At 38.6% G+C, this 23653-nt stretch overlaps 1 protein-coding gene across 2 annotated transcripts in view; it reads right to left on the bottom strand.

The window, feature by feature from the left end:
• Positions 1-23627, bottom strand: part of vwa5b1 (von Willebrand factor A domain containing 5B1) — a 35254-nt gene extending 11627 nt beyond the window's left edge. The window contains exons 1-15 of one of the 2 annotated variants that reach the window (XM_058409118.1): positions 23547-23627; positions 23262-23452; positions 21168-21353; positions 19490-19651; positions 18916-19135; positions 18539-18693; positions 17834-17965; positions 14639-14763; positions 13630-13806; positions 10612-10722; positions 8616-8818; positions 5716-5830; positions 5270-5455; positions 3749-3950; positions 2655-2854 (exon numbers count right to left, since the gene is read on the bottom strand). In XM_058409118.1, the coding sequence (XP_058265101.1) occupies positions 2655-2854; positions 3749-3950; positions 5270-5455; positions 5716-5830; positions 8616-8818; positions 10612-10722; positions 13630-13806; positions 14639-14763; positions 17834-17965; positions 18539-18693; positions 18916-19135; positions 19490-19651; positions 21168-21306 (2127 nt within the window). In that variant the 5' untranslated portion in view covers positions 21307-21353; positions 23262-23452; positions 23547-23627. Of the gene's footprint in view, positions 1-2654; positions 2855-3748; positions 3951-5269; positions 5456-5715; positions 5831-8615; positions 8819-10611; positions 10723-13629; positions 13807-14638; positions 14764-17833; positions 17966-18538; positions 18694-18915; positions 19136-19489; positions 19652-21167; positions 21354-23261 lie in introns of both variants that reach the window. The other variant, XM_058409117.1, reaches the window with a different exon arrangement.
• Positions 23628-23653: the final 26 nt, after the last annotated feature.

Genomic DNA, 23653 nt, shown 5'->3' with positions numbered 1-23653 from the left:
CCACATGCAGCGATGCCACTCGATAACAATTTCTAATTATTTTTTCTTATATTTCTAAATGTATTGTTTTGTGCAGTAAAATCCTCTTATTTGATTATATAGGATAGGCAAATGCTTAAAGGTAAATCTCAAAGTCTATTATTACCATTATTTATTTAACATTTCTCACAGTCTTGTTCATTTCATCTCAGTCTTTTTATGCTAATTTGAATCTTCATATTGATCTTCCTTTTATAATAAAACTCCACTTAATACTTAGCAGATGCTTTTGTCATGCTGAATCCTTCAAGGAATAATGAAGCGTATACATTAAAAGGCCCTGAGCGATATATGAATAGAATAGTGAAGCATTAACAACCTGTGACTCACTGTGTTGATTAATATCATGACATGCAGTAGAAATAAACAATGATTGAATTAAAATAGGCAAATAGTATTAAATATATCTCCCATTTTCTCAGCTGTGTTATTTCTCTTATGAAATGTGGCCAACTAGGAAAAAAGCAGGCTGAAACACACTCCGGGTTAATAAAAGATGTACTCCTGAATGATATCCGTACACTCTCACACACCACTTGTTCTTTTCAAGAAATCTTTGAAGTTGGTGCATAAGATGGTCCTTGTTAGGAAAGAGAAGAGGAGGAGAATCACATCCTTGCTTTGTATTCTTGATTGCATTCAAGTTCCTCTTTTGGGTCGGGCATATTTTTGTCACCTCATTATCTTTCCAGTGCCATGGCAATTGCAGCACTGACACATCTTTCCATGACAGCCAATAAACCGCCCTTTTTCTTCATGTCAACTGAAGCAAAGGCGATTTTGTATTACCGGGAATGTGGCCATGTACCGCAGGAAGTCATTACCAGTGTCTACCTGGAAGCTAGTCTGTCTGCGAAGTGAATTACTTTTCTGCATTTTAAATTCCAGTTTTGACATGATTGTCCAGGGAATGGTCCGCTGTTCCAAATAGGCAAAACTATGTTTGTGCATGGATGTGATAGAAAAAGGATTGAATTGTTCAGAGTCTGGACTCGAGGTAGGAACTGCAATCAAATAACTTCTGTGAATAAAACGTGGAATCCTCAGGGTTTTGTTCCTTTAGTGTCTTATCATCGTGCCAGATGCTCGGCTGCAACAGATGGCACTGGAGAGATTAGCCGAGGAGATCTCTACATCAATAAGAAATAAAGCCATGATACAGAATTTAAAGATAGTCCTTTCATGTATAAAAAGAAATAACAAACACTAACAAAAACTTTTCACTACTGAGACCTGAAAACGATGTGAGATCTTTTCTCACCCGATTGTGTTGGTGTGTTAAACGCAAGTTAATCTCATTTACATCTTCTTCTTCTTTCGGCTTCTCCCTTCAGGGGTCGCCACATAGTGTTACATAATCATGTCATAGCTAAAGCTAACTTCTTTTTTATCCTTTATTAAGTGAGGTTTGGTGTCTATTGGGAACCAGTTACCCCTGAGATTGCTATAAATTATTTCTAAGCACAAAAGCACCCAGTGAATTACATTTAGTGGGCAGCCTCCTCTGGAGATCTCTGAAGCAGCTGGAAAGATTCATAGGACAAGCATAGCTCAGAAAACTGGGCTGTATGGAAAAGTGGTGATCCAGTGAAGAACAGTGAAGCATGATGGTGGTAGTATCATGGATTCCTTGGCTTTTTGGTTGCTTTTCTGAATAATATTCAAAGTCTTGGTTGTCTTTTCATACCTTAATAATGTATTTAATGACTCTTCAACAGAAATCTTATGATTTTTTTCCCCATCTCTGATACTTTCAGAAACTTAGGCTTGTAATAACATTTGTTTGATCTTCATTTTTGCTGTTTGTTAGGTATGTTCTTTAACAAACTTTATGAGGTGTGCAGCTCAAATCCATTCATCTAATTATGTGACTGGTAAAAAATTCTCTTCAGTAGGCGTAAATACTTATGCAGTCACAAATTTTTACCTTTTTTAAATTTTTTAATTTATTGTATAAACAGGACACTTCAGTATATGGGATATATATCCCATATACTGAAGTGTCATGTTTATATACAATAAATTAAAAATTGTATTAATATTGCAGTCATGTCATTGTCATTGTGTAGTCTCTTCCTCATTGTAGAGTCATGCACTTTGGCATAAACTGTAGCAAAAGCTTGCTGTAGGTACCGTGATGATATTTTAGGGTTTTTGGAAACGTCTTTAAGCATCTTGCGGTCTACTCTTGGGGTGAATTTGCTTTGACGGCCTGACCTGGCCATGTTGGCAGTTGTTTTAAACTTATAAATGATTTTCTGGACAATGGAACGGCTGATTACAAATTCTTTTGAGATCTTTTTATATCCCTTACCAGACTCATAAGCTTCAAAAATCTTCTTTCTGAGGCCTCAGAGAGCTCTTCAGAGCTCACCATGATGATTCCTCTCACTTTATCAATTAAGAGCAAACCAAGCTAAATGTCTGAGGTTTATAATAATAAGGCAGTTCTCCTTCAAAATGCTCTGGAACAATGTTCTAGTAATTTGCATCTGATGTGATACATCTGTAGGTCATTTTATCCATTTTAAGTACAAATAAATGTCCTTACTTTTTCCTCATAAAAATTTGGATTGTACTGTAAAATTTGGATTGCATTGTAAAAGCTTACTAACCTGATAGTTCACCTTCCACTGGGCTCCATTATCGGGACTCGTCTGTCCAATGAGCTCCTGAGCCTTGGCTCTCCTCAGAGGGTTTTTCCCCACGACAGAGCTCGGGTCACTGGATGTGTAGGCCTTCTTCACGGGATTATAGTCTTCAATCTGATTGGTGCTGTACGCACGCCTTCTCGGAGAAGAGCTCATATTAGTCCCTGTGATGGGAATTTCCATAATTAAACAATCACTAAGCCAAAGAGAAAAGTAAACAGATGAAGGCAATATCCCTCTGTCATCTTCTAGTCTTAGAGGAACAGCAGCTATTTTACATCATTACACTGAAAAAAAGCTCAATGAATTTACTCAAATCTGTCCTTCGTTTCCAGTTAATTGAATTGAAGCATGATTTGAGTGGGGATTTTGAAAGCCCTGAATAAAATTGAATTCTGTGTTCACACTGGATCTGAGAATCAAATCCACAACAATGCTGTTTGGCATCACTGCATTATTCTAACATACATGCTTTAACTGCCTACATTTGATATTATAGCTACGCTGTGGTTCCCATTAGTGCCAACATCCTTGTGAGATTTCACAACGTAACTGGTTTCACAACATGACTGGTTTCACAGTTTAACTGGTTCACATGATTTAATCCCACTCACTCTACACCATTCAATCTAGTCATTAGAAACGTGCTTAAATTAAGTATAAGCAATAAAATCATGTTTCTTTATTTAAACGACATGTAATATTTCTGCTTAAATCTGACTGATCACATATTCTTTTTTTTTTCTTTCGCAACCTTCTGTAGTGCAGAACATTTTCAGCTATACCAAAGTTTACTCTTCATGTTTAATGAGATAGGTATTTAGCTATTTATATAGGTATTGGTATTTTAGCTGTGCAAGATCCGTTTGGTCAGTCAGCATCACATGCAAATCCGATCTAATATCAGCCCTAATACCAATCTGTACAGATTGGCGTGTCACAAATACCTAGAGTAATCCATCTGTGAAATACTCAACTGCACCCTCTCATGAAAGGAGCAACATTCACTACACAGAGCACTTTGATGAAATGTTGCTTGAAAAGTTCTAGGTTATTACCAATGCCGTCTTGGTCCACCATGCCAGGGCTGCTTTCAGACATGGTGCTATGGTATGGATCAAACATTCCCGTGCCTGATGTATCCCGGGCAGCGCCGTGCCCGTCCGAGCCGCTCTTCCCTGGTTCCTCCTCCTGACTGTGGTAGAACACGGAGCTGGCTGACTCGTTGGAGCGCATCATGCTGTATCGCCGTCGCTTGTCCTGAGAAAGAAAGAAAGAAAGAAAGAAAGAAAGAAAGAAAGAAAGATTTTGAACTGGTGAGCTTTGAGATTTTGAACATTAATGAGCCATAAAAAATGTAAAAACAGGTAAAATAACAGAAATGTGAGAAGTTATCAATATAGAAGGGAAACAGTTAAAAAATGAAATCTTTTTACCCGCACTTTTCAGTCCCAGTTCTGAGATTTCAACTAATGAGCTGATCAGGGAAAACCTCCCAAAGGTTCTAATCTCCAGAGTCGCATAGATGTGATTACTCCAGGTTTTGCTCATGATGGATGTGAGGCTTGTGTTTTCTTCTCATCATTCCTCTTTATCGGCATTTCATCTCAGTAATATTCTCACCACATACAACGTATGACACCCCAAACAATCCGATTTGTATCTTTAACAGTCCTAAACCTATCAGAGATTTAAAGGGGCAGTTTGCAATGCTTAAACAAGCTTAACAAGCTGCTGCTTTAACCTCCCTGGCTAATACAATATATGACATGTCACAGATTGACTTTAACCCACAGCAAAACATCATCTATGGATATAATTCCTTGCTTCCTGCAGGAGAAGTAGACAACTTCAGTGGGTTTTGAGCCTATTTATTGCCATCTATGGAAATCACATTATGGTCCACACAATAAGTATGATTAAAGGGGAATAAAACATCACGGATGCTGTTTTAGTCAACAACAAGCTGGTATAATGTACATATATAACATTTTATCCTGAAGGGTTTTTTTATTCATGTAATACTAAAGAAATTAGCCATGTAGCCAAGTAAATGTTATAATATTGATCTCTATTTGGTCACATTTAACTTTGTGTAAAATACACAAAATAACTTCATATGTCCCTGTTATCACTTACGCTACAACAGCAATAAACTGTCGCTCTGACACTTTTTATCTTGAATTTGCTTCAATTTTATAAAACTGCAAGAAAACCAGCTTGTCATTTTACCGTCCTGAAGACTTTCCTGTAGTGAAAAAGCTACTGAATATTACAAAATCACAAAAGACACCGGAGACTCCAGAGAAATATATCCTTATATGATATTTTTAATGTTCTTATTATTAGCCTTAATAACTGTACATATACACTATATAATATAAGTGCCTATAAATGAGCTGTTACTATAGCAACAATAATGCATTAGTATGAGACCTTCTGACTACCTGAAGGAGAATTCAACAGCACTGTGGTTCAAATATAAATATCGTGTAGATGAATAAAGACAGCAGAAGTGGGGTTTTTTTCCTGCATTGACTCAGTTTTCTCATTGCAGACTCCTGCTGATGTTTACTCACAGACTTGGGGTTGGAGTGGTAGCGTGTGGTGTCACACACCACGCTGTATCCAATCAACCGGTCACCAGGAAACAGGTACGTCGTCCCCACCGGAGACAGGAGCACCTCCTTGGTCTCAGGATAGAGCCATTCGATGGATATGTCACTCAGAACAGGTGCCATGAACTTCTTCAGGCATTTAATCATCTATAACATTTACGAACACATGGATGAGTTCATTCCTCTTGTTATGTAACAGACCATTATTTTATAGGAAGTAGACGGTAATTGCTAAGCTGTCTGACAAAGCAAGCAAAAGGAAAATGTGTCATTTTCTTTAAAAAATTGTCCTACTGTTTTAATTGTTAATTGCTATTGTAAGCACGCCACAATTTATATTCAAGCTTTAATTGCAAGGCTTTGACATTCAGAGCAGGATAAACACATCAGCGTGAAGAAAAAAAAACCTTCGGCTGCAGTCTCTCTCCTTCTGCAAGGAACTCGGCGGCGCCTCTGGAAACAGTTGCCAGGCCCTGGATCAGCCGCCTGCAAGCTCCTTGACCTATACCGAAGGTGTAGCACCTGCAAAGTAAACAGTCACATTTATATTGAGATGAAGAGCAGAAGCAGGCCAAGTCTGATATTTGATATCAGGCTAGATGTTATAAGCTTTCGGAAGCATACTGCAGCCTCAGAGGAAAAAAAAAAAATCTCATCAACATCTTGTTATTTTGATGTGTATCTCATACAAGAAGTGCATCTCATGTTAACACAAAAAAAACATCCTGCTGTTACAAGAAGAAATCTCAATATTTCAAGAAAATATTGTGCTATTAAGGGAAAAGCTTCTCGTTTTTTATTACAAGGAAAGTATCCTGTTATGAGACGGCCTTCTTGTTATTCGGAGTAAAGCATCTCATTAATTCAACATAAGTCATTAAACCAGAAGAAATCGGATCACATTGTGACAAGAAAAACATCTTATGTTTTGGAGAAAAGTATCCAATAATCTGGAAAGAAATCCCATGATTTTGATAAAATCATCTCATAATTCTTAAAAAAGCATTGCATTACTAAGGCTAAGAATTTCATTACAACAAGAAATTTCTGTTATTTATTTATTTTTATTTATTTTTTTTACAAAACAAAAATTTCTTATTATTATGAGAAAACTGTCTTAATATTCCAAGAAAATATTTTGTCAAATCTTGTTCTTATAGGAAAAACAATTCGAAACATCTCGTCATTGCAAGAAATGGAGCTTGTTATGAGAAGAGCTGCTTGTTATTCCGAGTAAAAGATCTCGCTTGTATGAGAAAGACGTCTCGTTAATTTCAGGAAAGCATCTCATCTCAATGTATCTCAATGGGACAAGAAAAATGTCTCGTTTTTATGAGAAAACATTGCTTATTGCTGAGACAAAACATGCTGTTAGTATGAGAAAAGCATCTAGTTTCTACGATAAAACATCTCACAAGAAAAGATCTTGGCATTGTGAGAAACTGAGAAAACTCTTCGTTACAAACAAAGCATCCTAGCCTGTGTTATCCTGAGAGAGATATACAATATGAGACTTTTCTCATAATAAGATGTTTTCTTGTACTCGATTCTGTTCACATAATACATATTGCCAGAGAAATATTTTGTAATAACAAGATGATGATGAGTTTTGTTTACTTTGAATGAATAATGCACTTTCATTCAAACTTCATCATTATAAAATAACTTCTTGTGTTAACCTAACATTTTATTTCCGATATTTACCGAGTGTAAATCAGGCTTCTCATTTCTTTCCATGATTAATGTTTTGATGTATTTTGGGTTCTCACATGCATACCAGATGAAGGAAAACAAAAAGTGATTAAAACCTCAGCTTGACCTTTAGCTTTGTCAGTGACGTATCCGAGATATTTCGGAGTCGGTGATGGAGATTCATGACTATTTGCTCGCTGTGCAGGGTTTGCTCTGTAGCTGATGCGAAGCAAGGACAATTCCATATGCCTTGGGGGTCTGGGCAGACTGTGTGAGCCTAATGAAATCACAGCATGGGGTTCATTCTTTATAAGGCAAGGAGTTGGAGTCGTAAGTCGCTCTTAGTGTAGGTGTGTTTTTCACGCTCTCATACCAGAATAGTGCTTTAGGTAGTCAAGTCCATCTTATCTACTCAGATGAATAAAACTTAACAGAAATTTGCATAAACATTAGACCAGACATTGCTTATCAACACAAGACTGATCTGTACTGATGATTATTCTGTAAATCTCAGACACCCATCTGAGTGAACATAGCCACATCTCGTTTCGTTCAATCTGAAGTGGATTAAAGACGCATGCCATTTTGCATACAAGACAGCCAGGTTGATTCGATTACACACTTGCATTATTTTCACTTGTTTTTTAAGAACAGTGTTTTTCAGCAATACTTATGAAAAAGAATTAGAAAAAAAAGGATACATATATCCTTATTTATATACATAAACATCCCATATCGTTCTGGCTATAATAATAAAAACAGGTTTATATTAATATGCTGTTTGTAATGCATTACCGTTTCTATAGTAACGACACACACAAGGACTTGTTGGATGCTCTACAGTAATCTAAGCCTAATAATAAACAACATGTGTTGCTACAGTATTTAACAAAGAAAACATATACTTGGTTTTAAAAAAGGAGAAAGTTTAAGGAAGGAGTCTCCAGTGTTAGAGATCGGAGGTACAGCTGTTTTTTAGAGAGTCAGAGAGAGTCAAGCAGAAGGGGAAGGAGATTAAGACACAGAGACACTATTCACAAGAATCAGACATCAGAAGTCTACAGAGAACAGTTCGGATGGCTGAAAGGATTATTTGTGCTCCCCTGCCCACCCTTCAAGAACTGTATACATCCAGAGTGAGGAAAAGAGCTCACATCCAAGCCATCTCCTTTGTGAACTTTTGCCATCTGTCCAGCGCTACAGAGCACCAAATACCAGGAGAGCCAGACACAAGAACAGTTTCTTCCCCCAAGCAATCTACCTCATGAATTTATTTGTTACCACCCTACATCTCATCTTATTCTATTCTATTCGTACAATTTATTTTATTTTTCTAATTAAATATGTGTATTTCTATTTCTTATTTTTATTCTTTATTGTCTGTGTATTTCTGTTGTCTCTGTCCACTGGAGCTTGTAACACTAAAACAAATTCCTTTCTGACTCTGATTCTGAATAAATGTAACTATTAATGGATAAATGGTTTGCAATCTGGTGCAGTAATAAGATTAAACACTCCAGGTTGCACTGTCATAGAACATTAATCAGCTCCTGCAGTGTATAGTGTCTATAGTGTCTTTAATCTATAGCATAGCTACAGTCTTGTTTTCTCATACCTGATGAATCGGGCGTGACTTCGGACCAGCTCGATGACCTTGCCCGTGTTACTGACGGCTCCGTCGGTGAGGAGGAAGAGCAGGCGAGGATGGCCGCGCTGCACCGGCTGCCTCAGGATCCAGTTCAGAGGGGCCAGGATGTTGGTGCCACCCATGTCGGCTCGGATCTTCTTTATATAGTCACCCGCAGTGCCTAAGCTTTCCTGTGATGTCGTAATGCGTTTTATCAGAGTAATGCAAGGGTCAAAGCAATCAGTTCATTAAGCTAATTTCGCCAATTAATAAAAGAATATGAATAAAACATCTGATAAGGAATATCAGCATTCAATAGTAATGAGTTGATTTTATGTTGATTTGAATTAAGTGGAATCTAATTGATCTAAAGCTTGAATGGAAATTAATGTAATGGTCTTCTCTGTGGGTTGATTAAAAAGCACACACACACACACACATACCTGCTAATAAAACATGTCTATCCAAGCCAAGTTTTGCCAAACCACCAACTGTGCAGCGTTTCAGTTTTAATGAATTGTCTAATATTGTCTAATGTCTGATGTTTTTCTAGTAACAGCTCTTGTGAGGACACTCCCTTTCATCAAATCCTATGAATAAATAGATTTATACAAAAATCTGTGGAAAAGAATCATTGTATAATATGGTGAAGATTTCTGTAAACAGAGATCCATTGTGTTCAAGATGGTTTACGTTTGGGGGGCAAAGACAAGAACATGTTTCTTTTTTTAAATGTGTTCATTCATTCATCCCTCAATTTATCCATCCATCCATCCATCCATTCATTTATTGATTCATTCATCCATCCATCCATCCATCCTTTCATTCATTCATTCATTCATTCATTCATTCATTCATTCATTCATCCATCCATCTATCCATCTATCCATCTATCCATGCATCCATTCCTCCATCCATGCACTCATTCATTCATTCACCCATCCAATTATTCATTCATTCATTCATTCATCCTTTCATCCATCCTTTCATTCATTCATTCATTCATTCATCTATCCTTTCATTCATGCATCCATTCCTCCATCCATGCACTCATTCATTCATTCACCCATCCAATTATTCATTCATTCATTCATCCTTTCATCCATCCTTTCATTCATTCATTCATTCATCTATCCTTTCATTCATTCATTCATTCCTCCTTTCATTCATTCATCCATCCAACCTTTTATTCATTCATTCATTCAATCAATCATAATTAGTGATCAGGTTCATCCTGGTTTAATTTAAGTTACTAGTTTGTTCCTCTATTTGGGGAAAATAAATTAATTTGATATAAATAGGTAAACATTGGGCAGGTGTTAAAATAAAACAGTTCTGATCTCTTAAGTCAAATTGTCAACTTCACCGAAGCATCTGAAGTTGTGGAACTTTCTGAGCCAAAATTCACACAATGTGATAGTAGGTCTGTCATTTCTACCTATTTTATTACACTGTTTTGAAGTATTTCTGGAGCACATGCAATAGTGGTTTATTTAAAAAAATAAATAAATAAAAAATTTTAAAAACACAGCTTTCTGTTTAGGTCAGGCTGACTTTTGGTTTAATTCCAAAGACAGATGGAGTTAAGGACATTGGAAGCTCTAAACAAATACAGATATGGATACAGATAGTGGCATTGTGTTACACCACTAATGCATATATAATAGGCTGAATCATCTCACAAAGGTAAATGGTTTAGAAATGGGCAATGCTGCTTGCTTAAAAATGTAAGCAGGAAGCAATATAAAGTCTGTATTCAGAAGTTTTACCATTGCTGCATGAGCTGTACAGAAATGCTTTAGCATTAAAAATGCTAACATTAATAAATGTAAACCCCAAGAAAAAATGCCCTTCTCAGCAATCACTTATTATTAACAGCGTTAGTTCTGTATGAAACATTCCCCCATCCCACTGCAAAGCTAGAGCTAAACACTGTTGGAAGTGCTGTTTGTTTGTGTTGTAGCTCTGATGGTCAGTGCTGTACCTCATCGTAGCTCTGACTGGTGGCAAACAGCGGTTTAAACGTCGAGCCAAAGCCGATAATATTGAACAGGCAGGCGGGGAAAAGGCTTTTCAGAATCACCACCATGGCATCCTGTCAACAGAAACACTAGGAATGAATGATTGCCAAGAGAGAGAGAGAGAAAGAGAGAGAGAGAGTGAAATAAAAGCTGAATGAGGTATGAAATGAAAAGGACAGATGAAGAACCGAGAAAAGGTCAAAGCTGCCACTCAAGAGCTGTTCTTTATATCTCAATACAAAGTTATATAGAAGCGGAAACATTCCATATGTCACCGTATTGTAGAACATTAAAGGTTATACTGACATCTGTAAACAAATGCGTGAAATAAATATACATACACAAAAAAAAGTCAAATATCATCCATCCAACAATTCAAAGAGTCCTAATGAAATTTCTCAATCTGACAAATCAAACATTTCAACAGTGTGATATTTTCATCAGTTTAAATCAGTTAGTTCACCTGATTTCTGAAAAATCAGTATAATGTAAATACTGTATCTCGCTGTTCTTTCAGCTGCTCCTTGTTTGGGGTCGCCACAGCGGATCAGTTGGTCCACATGTTTTGATTTGGCACAGGTTTTACGCCGGATGCCCTTCCTGACACAACCCTCCCATTTAACCCGGGCTTGAGACTGACACTGAGAGTTAACTTTTCAGTGGCTGGGTTAGAGCCCTGCCCGAGAGTCGAACCCGGGCCGCAGCAAAGAATCCTGCCACTGGACCACCAGGAGGCTACAACATAAATACTTTATATAATATAAATATAGCATAATAGTATAAAATTGACAATTTATCACTTGAGTCAGATAACCTATAAACCTTTTAATAAACAGGGCATTTTTCATTTCTTGTGAAGATCCAATGTAAAGCACAAAAGTAGTGACACATGCTAGACTTTCAGCCAATTAAAATTAAGGATCTGTCACATAGCTATACAGGTGTGCATGCTGAACAACATGCAAGGAGCAAACTGACCTTAAAGTACACATTTGATGGGCAAAAAAGCAAGCAGATCAACTAAGATGTTCATCAAATTTCTTATTCATCAAATTTCTTAAAAAATCGAATGTAAGATAACAACCTCAGATTCCAGAAGAGGTCAAACTACATTCTACTTCCTGTGTGCCAGAAAACACTCTGTGAAGGTTGTGTCACTAAAATCGAGTCAAGAAATGGCTGCTTTAAGTCATGCCACAAAGACACATTTATATAATGTATTCAAGCTAGACGTGATGTAGACTGTAATCTAACTGTCCTGTGAATTTAAATATCCTGGATATTATATTTAAAAATAAAGTTTGCTTAGCAGGTGTAAAACAGCTATATGAAGGTGTATCTAATATTTTCATTTCATTGTCTGTACCGCTTATCTGATCTATCCTGGGGTCACGGGGAGCCTGTGCCTATCTCAGGCATCAAGGCAAGATACACCCTGGACAGAGTGCCAACCCATCACAGGGCACACACACTACAGGCATTTTAGAGACTCCAATCAGCCTAGAAGCATGTCTTTGGGAGGAAACCCACCGAGCACAGGGAGAACATGCAAACTCTACACACACAGTGAGTGGGAGCAAGACTCAACCCCAGGACGCTGGAAGTTTGAGGCAAACATGCTAACCACCAAGCCACCATGCCACCTGTATCCAGCATAATAAATGTCATTATAGGAAGGAGGTCAAAAATTGGGCAAGATTTTTATTATTTAATTAGTAAAAAATAGCCTGAAGCTTTTAAGTTCCACCCAAAAAGCAAATGTGATCTTTTTTTTCTTTTTTTTTATGGTAAATACATCAGCATACCTCCATCTACTTTGAAGGGCTAATCCATCCATCCATCCACCCACCCATTTTCTATACCTGCTTTATTCCAAATTAGGGTCACAGGGTTCTGCTGGAGCCTATCACAGCACACACTGGGCAAAAGGCAGGGTACACCCTGGACAGGTTGAGGGCTAATCTATTTCTAAATGATTGATTTTGCAAGTTATTATGATTACTGTTCACACAAAGTTAAGTGCGAAGAGGGAATTAAATCTCCTTCTAAATTAATCAGTCATTTTTTATAATGTTACTGAAGATCTGAATGATGGAATTTGAAGCAGATAATTATGGAAGGTGAGAAAGATCTTCCATATTTGTGAAATCTTCCGGCTTTACATTAATATCTGGTATCAAACACGTTATTGGTTGATTGACTGTATGGAAATTGTCTCTCTTTAAGGTCAGATGCTGTCCTCCTTCCATACTGTCCAATTGTCGGACTTTAATTCTTCAATTTTTCTGCAAGTGGGTCATGTGACAGTTTTTGTCTCAGTCTGAGTGGATTGCATTTTCTTTTCAGATCCCGTGGCAGCAGACTGACCCGATCCTGTAAGAGTAGAGTCTGTGGTGGCAGAACAGGAACGTTCTCAATCAAACCCAGAATGAGTCATCGCTGCATCGTGCGTCACGCGCTCCAGCCTCACACTCCGCCGCATGGTTAACATTTGCTCCCTTCACCAAATCCTCAGACGTAATCACTCATGCTCACTCGGCTCCAGCCGCATGCTGACCAGCACCATCTGATATTTCAACTACTGCCCTTTCGTGCTAGACTACTTCAATGGATTCGGTGTAGCCAAAAATGCTAATCACATGCATATTTTAATAAAATGATGTGCTTGTTATCTTTTCAGGGCCACAGTGGTATTGATAATTTAATAGAATCTCAGGGGTGTGGCAATGTTGTGGAAAAACTGACGCTTGTTGACACTAGATTTATTTTAAATAAATATGAAATATTAAATAAATAAAAAAATAAAAAACAATTTAAATAAGGAGGAAAAATACTGAAATATAAATTTCCCCAACAGCTGCTCTTCGATTTTAATGATATAACTTTTTTTTCCTAAACAGATTTTCTGTTCTTTTCCCAGCAGGCCCCGTCCACACATACAAATCATTAAAAAAAATTCCATAAGTCCATAATTTCCTTACCTTAACCCGGCTGATATTGACGCCACTCATACTCCCACTGCGGTCAATAAGGAAGATAAACTCCCCCTGCATCCTTCGCAGGTCAGAGGTCATTGAATGCAGGTCAGGACAGAAGTTAAGCATAACCACAGGGTTGTGAAGAATGTCTTTATGGAGCCTTTTATGGATGATATCCACCTATACAGAGCAGGAGACAAGCACGGATAACAATACAGCAGATTGTTTTTGTTTGTTTGTTCGGCATGAACATTAATACATGGTCCTAATATTTAGAACTGGATATGCAACAGAGCAGCGAAAGATTCTCATAAAAAGGACTGGCCTGGTTAATAATTCAGTCTCTTCTGAACAAAACAAGTAGTAATTGCACTTCAGAAACCTACTCTAATATATTACCATATTACTTTTTGGTTTGTGTATGCTAATTTGGCTAGAGGCTGCATTGCTAATGCAGTAGCAAAATTCAGTTTAATCAATGCTTGCAGAGTTCAACACACTCGATCCATAAACTGATCTCAAAATGCAGCACACACTCTTACACCCAGAAATTAATATCTTTTATAATTTATTACATTTCTTTTTTGCAGTTCGTTGTCATTCCGTGTTCAGTGGCAGCTTTAAAACTAGTTTATTAGTGGTGTAAACCTAATGAGAGAAAAAGGCACATTGTACACTTCTTCTGCTTGTTCTGCCCTGTAGGTAGAAACACCATGCACACTCTATCGGAGACCTCTTGATAGTTTCCATAGAAACCCCTTTTCACTGCCGATCATATTTACGGCTGAATGTTCTCAGCCTCCTGTTGAGGAACAGCAGTCAATTAAGGATCTAATTGAACCTGCCTTCATGCAAGTCCTTCTCAAGGATACAGCTGTTCTTGCTACAATGTGCAGGAAGTACAGGAAGTAGATACTAAATGACTAAGAGAAGCTTTTCCAAAGCAGTGCATAAGAACGATTTGTGGTTATCAGTGTCGTGATCAGTTTCTCCTAGTTGTCTTTTTTCTTACTTTCTTTTCATTGCTTGAGTTCTTCTTGATGGCCTTGATGTAGTCACTCCTCCCCTTCAGATGTTCATCATACTCTTCCAGCGTCATGTCTCCGTCCTCGATAAGCACATGAGGCAGGTGTGGCTCTGGAGACAGCAAAGGAAAGGATAGTGGACTTCAAAGCTGCACTAATCAGTTTCCTTAAACCACTTAGTTAATAGGTGTGGCAGTAAGTGAGCAGAAATTAGTTAAAGTTCTCAAGGGAACTCTTCATTACACAGCCCTGTCTATATAGTGCTGTAGGAGTGAGTCCTAAAACCTGGAAACATTGGTTTTTGGTTAAATGCCTAGACATAAGGTCTGTGGTTAACACAAGCTCAATTAGCTCAAGCTCAACACACAAGCTTAAATTATAGAACTTTGTTTATTTCTGAAGATTATCTTGATGACGAAGTTTTATTGATCAGAGATACTATTTTGTGCAATTATCCAAAAGCCAGTGGAAAAATCCTCCTGGCTTTTTGTCAAGAGAACTGTGGTGATGCTACAACTATGTTATCCCTGCAGTCCCCTGTTCAGGGTTCTTCTGTTCTAAACAGTTCTAGAGGGTTAAATTCTAGGACTGTTGGGTGACATTCTCATTCAGAGACACCTGATTTCCCTTACGAGTTAATAACAGGTTTATTAGTTGTGTTAGATGCGAGTAATCACTAAAGTGTGGTCCTGGGGAACCCTGGTCTACTCAATAACTGATTATATGAAGAACTGAGAACTACTCCAATATTCACACATATTCTTTTTGCATATTACTACTAGATATTATATACTGTATTGAATGTATTGAATATTATTCATTTGGCACAAGCCATACAGATAATCTTCACTTATTCTGTCTTACCACTGTATTAAAAATTGCCCTGAAAAATTCACCTTAAGAGCATTCAAGCATTCCGCTATTATGTCCTTTTAAATGGATTTTATTAAACACACACACACACCAATTCATTTCTAGAGTCAAGGTTAAACTCACTACCAAGAGTCAAAAAATAGACTCTTTCTGATGGTACACATGATGTCAAGGCTTGCATGATTCCACCATTGAATAAGTTTTCTGGCTCAAAGGTGTAATGTACTTTGTGACACTGATAGTATTCCCCAAACACCTACAGTGTGTGAATCAGCATGTCATGATATATTAGTGCCATTATTAGCACCGCTAACACATGTTGAAGTGGCAGTGGGATCAGTGAACAGATTGCTTTATGGCTGTCCATCTGTAGCCCATGGGCAAGTGAGATTAGCAAACAGCAAAGGATAGAAATAGCTTGTTTCTTCATGTTGTTATGGTAGGACTGCTTACCTGATAGGCCTGGACCTTGAAATGGGTATCTATCTGCCCCATCTACATCTCCTCAGCATGAGATTTGAAGAAGCAGCTAGACAAAGGCAAAATTTGCCCACCAAATTCACTTGTTCCTCAGCTACCTTGATGAGAGAGCAAAAGATTGATTTTTCCCAAGAGATAGAGGTCAGGAAGAGCAAGTTTCGTGGGAAGAAAACGTAATAAGGGGAGAAGTGGAAGCAGAAAAGCTTGCATCTTGCTCAGGGCTGCCTGAAAGCAAGCATTCAAACACCAGCCCACACTGACAAGACCCCAACAAGAAGGATGGTGAGGATGATGTTTCAATATTTGTGATCTAATAACAGCCCTTCCTTGGTGTGGGTATGTGGGAGCATTAAGAGGTATAAGGGGAAGCCTGAAGGCCGATTTTTTTTCACAGACTTTGTTGGTCAGAGAGGAAAGTGGTCATCTGTGTGTTTACAGTATATGCAGTTTGGGTAGCAAGCAATTCCATAATGCCATGATGATGTATACATCCCCATTCGAGAGTATTCAAGAGTTTCATAATGCATGGTGTTTGCTTGTATTCCTTAGAGAGTGTTGCGGAAGACGGTGGAGGCCACCAGCAGAACAACTAAACAGCAAGCAGTTAAAGTAACAGCTGAATTGCACTACGGCGGTAATGGTCCACCACGTTTGCTTTGAAAGCCTGCAGCAAAATAGGACTCTGTTGGGGTGGCTCCATTCTTCAAATACCTGTGTAGCATCCCATCTGGAAATCTCAGTAATGAGTAGGGAAAAAGAGGAGCTTAAAAGCTGCTTTCTCTCTGTGAAACCTGAAGAAGAGTGTATTATATAATGAAAAACACCATCTGTATACCAAGATTGCATACTCCTTCTGGTTTTGCACAATGGATCTTGGAGCCTGGACATTTGTTGATAACATAAAAGGCAACAGTGTATGACACATCAAGATAATATCCAGTACAGCTTCTCAATAGGGATGGAATTGGCCAGGTGATGAGTGGTACCTAGATGTTTGGCCTTGAGGGCAATGTCTTTGTTTCATCAAATTCTAGAATCTTGTTTCTTGTGGCATGAGAGTACTTTAAGTATTTCTTGGCAAACTCCAAGTAAGCCACTCTACCACAAAGGTCAGATTGGTGACAGGCTACAGAGGTAGTTGTCCCTTGGACAGATTCTTCTCTGGCAGAACCTCTGAAGGTCTTTCAAAATAACCCAAAGTTTCTTGGTCACCACGCTGACTAAATTCTTTTTCACACATTATGAGATGGTCATCCCACTAGTAGGTTATCTTCTAGCAGAACCTCTGGAGTTCTCTGGAAAATGTTCACTAAACTGTTGTGACCACAGGAATACTATTTTCAGGGTGTAGAAACATTGAAAAAGAAACACTTGCAAAGGATCTATTTTGAATGCACTGTGTATCAAAGCTACATGAGCAACAAATATAAGATATTTATAGAAATATGGAACCTAGTAAACACTCATCCTTTTTATGCAAGAGAGCCCTTTGCCAGCATCATTTTATGAATGAATGGAATTATTCTAGTGCACACTGACTACACTGACTGACTATTTTATAACGCACAGGCTTGCACTTGTCTTGTCTGAGCTTCTCAATCTTCAGTTGAGTCATCTCTGACAAGCTTAGGTATGAACAGTTGTTTTTTCAATAGGTTTTACTCAGTGTTAGATTTTACACCATCAAATTTATGAGGGCTTGTGTGGGATGCTGTACTGCGGAGCACACCTGCTTTTACTAAAGTGCTAAAATAAATCTCTTTTTTAAAAAAAAACTTTAATTCCAGTAAGGTATATGTGCAGTTGTGGTTGCTTGTATAAGTACATACCACTGGGGTAGATAAGGATTTCCACAGGACAATCATAGGTGTATTTGTCTGCCAGGGTGACCACAATACTGGTAGCAGAATGGGCTGAGGGGTCAGCATCTGCCCGGATGGCGTGAGAAGGGCTCTCCACTCCTGAACATAGAAACCTTAACTTACAAATACATTACATTTACACATTCGTTTACCAAGTAGGTCTGTTCAGACAAGTGAACAATCAGCATCTTAGTTACAATCAGTGTTCATATGATCCAACCATCCATCCAACCTACCAACCAAGCATCAATCCTATTGTCTCCTATCCATCTAATGATCCACCCTTCCAATGAACCAAAGCAATCAACCAATCAACCATCCATTCGAATGTCTCCCAACCATCCGTTCTATCCATCCAATCATCTATCAAACGTCCCCCTACATATCCAACATACATTCATAAATCTATCCATCCATCCATCTATTCATCCATCCATCCATCCACCAACCTATCTATCCATCCACCCCTCCATCCATCCATCTATCCATCCATCCATCCATTTATCCACCCCTCCATCCATCCTTCAATCCACCCATCTCTTAACCTAACCATCTATCCAGTATCCACACATTAATCAACCTCTTATTTGTTCATTTACTTATTTTTATACCTGTCCATCCTCATCCCATCTATCCATCTATTCCAGAGGCCAATCTCTGTAACATTCTGACCTGCCAGTAGATATGGTCCTCTGATCTCTAACTGAAAGTTGAACTTGTAGTCAATGGAGTTGATAGACTCCTGCTCCAGTAGCCAGGAGAGACACAGTTGGTTGCTTGAGCCCATCTGCTCATGAGACCCCATGGAGCAGTGGTGTCTGTCTCTCCTGAGTCAGAGACAAAAAAATAAATCTCACATGTCACTACCTATTCATCTAGGATAAGACACTTTATTAGAAAAAAACAAGAATATATAAGAAATTCCAAACTCCTACTGTTCGCATAAGCAGAGATGTTGAACATATTTAACCAGTGGGCTATAGGTGACTTTTCATCACCAAACAGAAAAAAAAATGCACATAGGAATAATAACTATTATAATGTCCTACTTCCTGCTTGTGTTGGGAGAGAAGGCCTGCTCCTCTTTAATGGACCTCTGGACCCTCGGAGTGCAGACAGGCGGCGAGGTTACACGGATGCCCCCATTTGGAAGGGTGGAAAGCTCATAGGAGGTACTGACCAACACATTCACAGTCTCTAGTGGTGGAATGACCCCTAGGTTGACCACCAAAACCATCCTCTCCAGATCCTCATCAAGTACCACATGACCTGTGGCACAATCACAATGTACTATTCAGGGTCCAATCAAGGCCATGTAATCAGTGTGTTCCATTACCTTTAATAAGCAAGTGAAGTGGAGTCACTGCATCTAACTGTAAGAGTGCTCCTGTAGGATCATGTCACCCCTCATCCTTATCACGATATTCATTAGGACACAATACACTTGTTCTAGACTGGCACTCTGAGAAGGATTATGGCTGCAGATAAAATACTTACATAATCCACACACAATTTTTGACTTCAGCGAGCACTCAAATGGCAGTAATGCAAAGGAAGTTCTGGATCAGGTCAAAACAACACAAAATTTGAGGGAAGTTTTAAAAGCAAAGCACAAAATCCCACCATTGCCAGTCAGTAGATTTCCGTTGGTCGTTGTGCAGTAGTCGACATAACAATCCTCAATTTTTGTCTTGTCTTTGATCTGCAACGTTATTATCTGGGTGGATATCATCGCCTCAAAGCCCACCACCACTGATCCCTCCTCCAACGGGTAAATGAAGATACCTTCAAAAAGGAAACCAAATCAAGGGATACTTATATGTAATCTTACATGTAATATATGCAAACATGAACACATCTACATTTTATCCACATAAGGAAATAAAGTGTTGAATGATTTTTTTTTAATTAGCAGTTTAACAGTAATAACAGCTTTGAGAAAATTGCCAAGTGGCTGCTCTTTCAGTATTCAACAATAGCATTTCATAAATTGATTTCACTACCTGGGTCTTTGAAAAAGCACTTTTATTCAATTTTGCCTTGAAGGTTTTGAGATGTTCAGCTCTCATTTAACACCAACCTAAAAGGTACTAAAAAGCTATACAGATATCATAACACACCAGGGATAGTCCTGGCCTTTATATCAACAGCTAAACTAGTTTGGATGTGTAAAGTAGAAGTGTAACACAATGTCACTTCTTGTATCTAAGTCTGTACTGTATGCTCCAAATATCTGAATTCAGTCTCTGCTAGGTCTTCAACCAATCGCTCAAGTTCATAACTGCTTGCAACTAAGGATGTGTGCTGGATTGTTTTTGTAGTTGCTCTGGCAAAGTTATTATTTTTCTTTGTACCTGCCTGCAATATTTTCTAATGAATGAAAATTCAACACAGTAGCCTCATTTAAACCACCATGATTCGGACCATCCATCCATCTAAATTGTTAATAACACTCTCCACACTGACAACAAAGCATTAACATGATCTTTCTTTGTAACATGAGCTTCATATCTGATTGCCTGCTTACACTTGAATAAAAGTAATAAAAACCCGACACTCAAGCATTACAAACCCAGTCCTGATGCAGTTTTGACCAGATGAACCACTCTGGCAAGCTTTCTTTAAAAAAGAAGAAGAAGAAACTAGTAGTATACCTAGTAGTATCTCTGGCATCTGATATATTTTCTGAAAAACTAAAATAAAAATGGACCTAACATAACCCCCCCGTGTTGTTCTTTTATTGTGAATTTGCTGTACCATGTCCGAACTATGACTAAGTCTGTATCAATCACCTTCCTCCAAGCATGTCACAGGCTAATTCTGTAAAGCTACTACGCCTGACAGCAGCAAGCTTTCCCCAGACAGAGTGAGGAATGTCGGCTGTCTGGCCTCAACGACTTTGTGGCTCCTTGGAGTGCAGTTGAAGCCCCGGCTAAGCATTCAAGTGCATCCACTTGCCAGAAGAAAGGATTAGAAGTACTATATAACAAAAAGAACATCTTGGTTGTAAGACATTAGGTCTGTAACAATATACACATCACATATTTTTGTGGGCTATGTTTATGCAGGTACAGTATATGTTTATGCAGGTATATATAAATTATATATTTATATATTTAAGCTAAGGCATGTAATAGAGGGAAAATCATCTGTAATATCACCTGATACAATCAAACCCACCATTTCATACAAAGGAGCTCAGATCATCATTGATGTGAATACATAGAGAGAGAGAGAGAGAGAGAGAGAGAGAGAGAGAGAAAGAGAGAGAGAGAGAGAGAGAGAGAGAGGACACTCTCACCTTCTATGGGGTGATCCTCAATGTTTTCATATGTCATAGACGCCGTCATGGCAAGGGTGTAACCCCGGACACAGGAAGTGATGTCAGAGACGCTGAGGGGTAGTGCGGTGCGCTTGGCCTTGTTGATCAGGCCTGGCATGGTTGCAGGCTGGCAGCTGTTCTCTCACACACACAGAGCTGACGTTTCTGAAAACACGGATCATCAACAATATTTATTTATTTACGTACTTATGGGATCATCATGCATTCTGCTGTCAGTCACTTTGTTATGATTATGTGCACTACAATCACTTTGTTCATTACTTATCATTTACTTGCTTAGAAGTTGATGTGTAATTTCATGTGCCTTGTACTGCTGTGACAAAGCGATTTTTCTGTTCAATCAATAAAATCTAGCGATCATGCATCATCCTGATCCCGGTCACGGTGGAGCCGTGGAGTCTATCATGGAAACGCTTCATATGAAGCTTGATTACACCCTGGAGGACAATCATAGAGCACCATGCACACATAATTTCACTAGAGACAGTTTTTCATACTGGGAACTTTGGGACGTCTGAGGAAACCAGAGAACCCTGAGGAAACCCACAGGGAAACGAGAAGAACAACTTCAAACGGACATTAATGTGAGTGCAGGATAAAGCTGAAGACCTGGCAACCACATACATAACTATACATTATGATACAGAATAACACATGCTAAAGTTAATTATTTTATAATCCATTATCTGGTGTCACCTAGATGAGGATGGGTTCCCTTTTGGGTCATTTATCATTTATATTATTATCATTTATATTCTCAATATTTGATCGGCTTTGCAAATAAAATTAAATAGAGTTGAATTAACCTGTGCACCCAAGTTGTTAAAGATGATTAAGAATGCTTAATGCTCTATTTGCATTTTTCTAAGGAGAAAGGCAACAAGGAGAGATAATCGGCTTTGCTTATTATCATTAAGTCACAGCGACGGATTTTAAACCTTATTGTTTTATAACATTATCGACTTTTAGCAACACTGTTAAAGTGTTGTTTTAAAGCATTAAATGTTAACAGACTGTCTTGTCGACTGTTTTGCTTTTCAATGCAGTAATGTATGAGGTTCATGTGAGAGCAATCTGTTCCCTGTTCCTGTAAGGACAGCCTTTTGAAAAGCTGACTTAATTGCATGTGGCAGAAATGTATCTCTCCTAACCTAATCCCTCGGCTAGAATAAGGTAAGAGATGGAAGATAAAAATATCTCTGTGAGTGTTATCATCGCACAACATCAGCGTTCAGCATCTCCATCCAATCCATCCAACTTCCAGCCCGCAATAACTCATGCACAGAGGAAGCAATGTATTACATTAGGCTTTGGCATGTCGCTATATTGAGATGGGAATGAGAAGGGACAGCAGTGATGCGTTAAACCACACCACCTTGCCAGTCCATGCCAAGACTGCCATCATGTGTCTGAAACAAAGCAGGTGCCTCTGGTAATCTGATCCCATGATAATCAGGATTTTGTGAGCAGGCGAATAAACCGAGCAGCCCACCAAATAATCTATATTTAGCCAGATTGATGGTTAAGCCAAAATCAATTATAGTGTCCCTGTGATGAGAGCAATGTCTGTGGATTAAAGCTATCACATCTGTTTCAAATATAAAGAAATGAACCAAAGGAAGGAAAAAAAAGGAGAGCAGAGGATTGGGGAGTCCAGGAAAACCCTGAGCGTGACTCAGTTCCTCTCCCAGGAGTCTCAGCTGACTGAATCAGTGCACAGGCTAATAAGAGATCTCCTCCGTCTAATATAAACCGTTCTACCCGTGCGACCATTCATGCTGAGAGACGAGACCACGCTGCAGAAGTCACCTGTTGCTGCATATTCACATCACACCAGCTTCACAGACCGCCCTGATTAATTCTGCTTCACTTTTTTTTTTCCAAACCTACATTCATTAAATCTTTTTGGTTTGTAGTGAAAGATTGTAGATTCAGCCAGACTGGATCCTATGCACTCTTAATACACTCTACTCTTTGCAGTTAACACAACTAACCTGAGACTTTTTTGAACAAAACAAAAATAAAATTCAACATGCAAAGCTGCAGGCTTACCTCACATTGGTGTTGAAGTGAAGGAGGAAACCTCTTCTAATACTTGCAAGGATTTGAGAAAGCAGCATGAAAAGCAGTCCTTTTGTTCCTGCCTCTTTCTGCGGTCAGTGATGTCTGTGTGAATGGCGTAGAGGAAACAGCAGCTGTCACAGGTGGTTGAAACTCTGAATTAAACCACTCTCACCAAACAACTGAGAGAGGGAGACAGAGAGACAGTGAGATGTGTGTGTGTGTGTCTGTGTCTGTGTGTGTGTGTGCGTACGTGAGCAGCAGCTGCAACCCCACCGATGCAGTCGCTCGCCACAGCAACATGTGGTTATAAAAAGTAGCTCTTGGTCTGTGCCTGGAGTTGGTGGCGGTGGGGGGATGCAGAGAGAGGAGGATGCAGAGAA

The sequence above is a fragment of the Hemibagrus wyckioides genome, linkage group LG15 (genome assembly GCF_019097595.1).
Source record: "Hemibagrus wyckioides isolate EC202008001 linkage group LG15, SWU_Hwy_1.0, whole genome shotgun sequence".
NCBI classification, from domain to species: Eukaryota; Metazoa; Chordata; class Actinopteri; order Siluriformes; family Bagridae; genus Hemibagrus; species Hemibagrus wyckioides.
The sequence above is the reverse complement of the archived record's forward strand: the minus strand, read 5'-3'. Positions and strand labels throughout refer to the sequence as shown.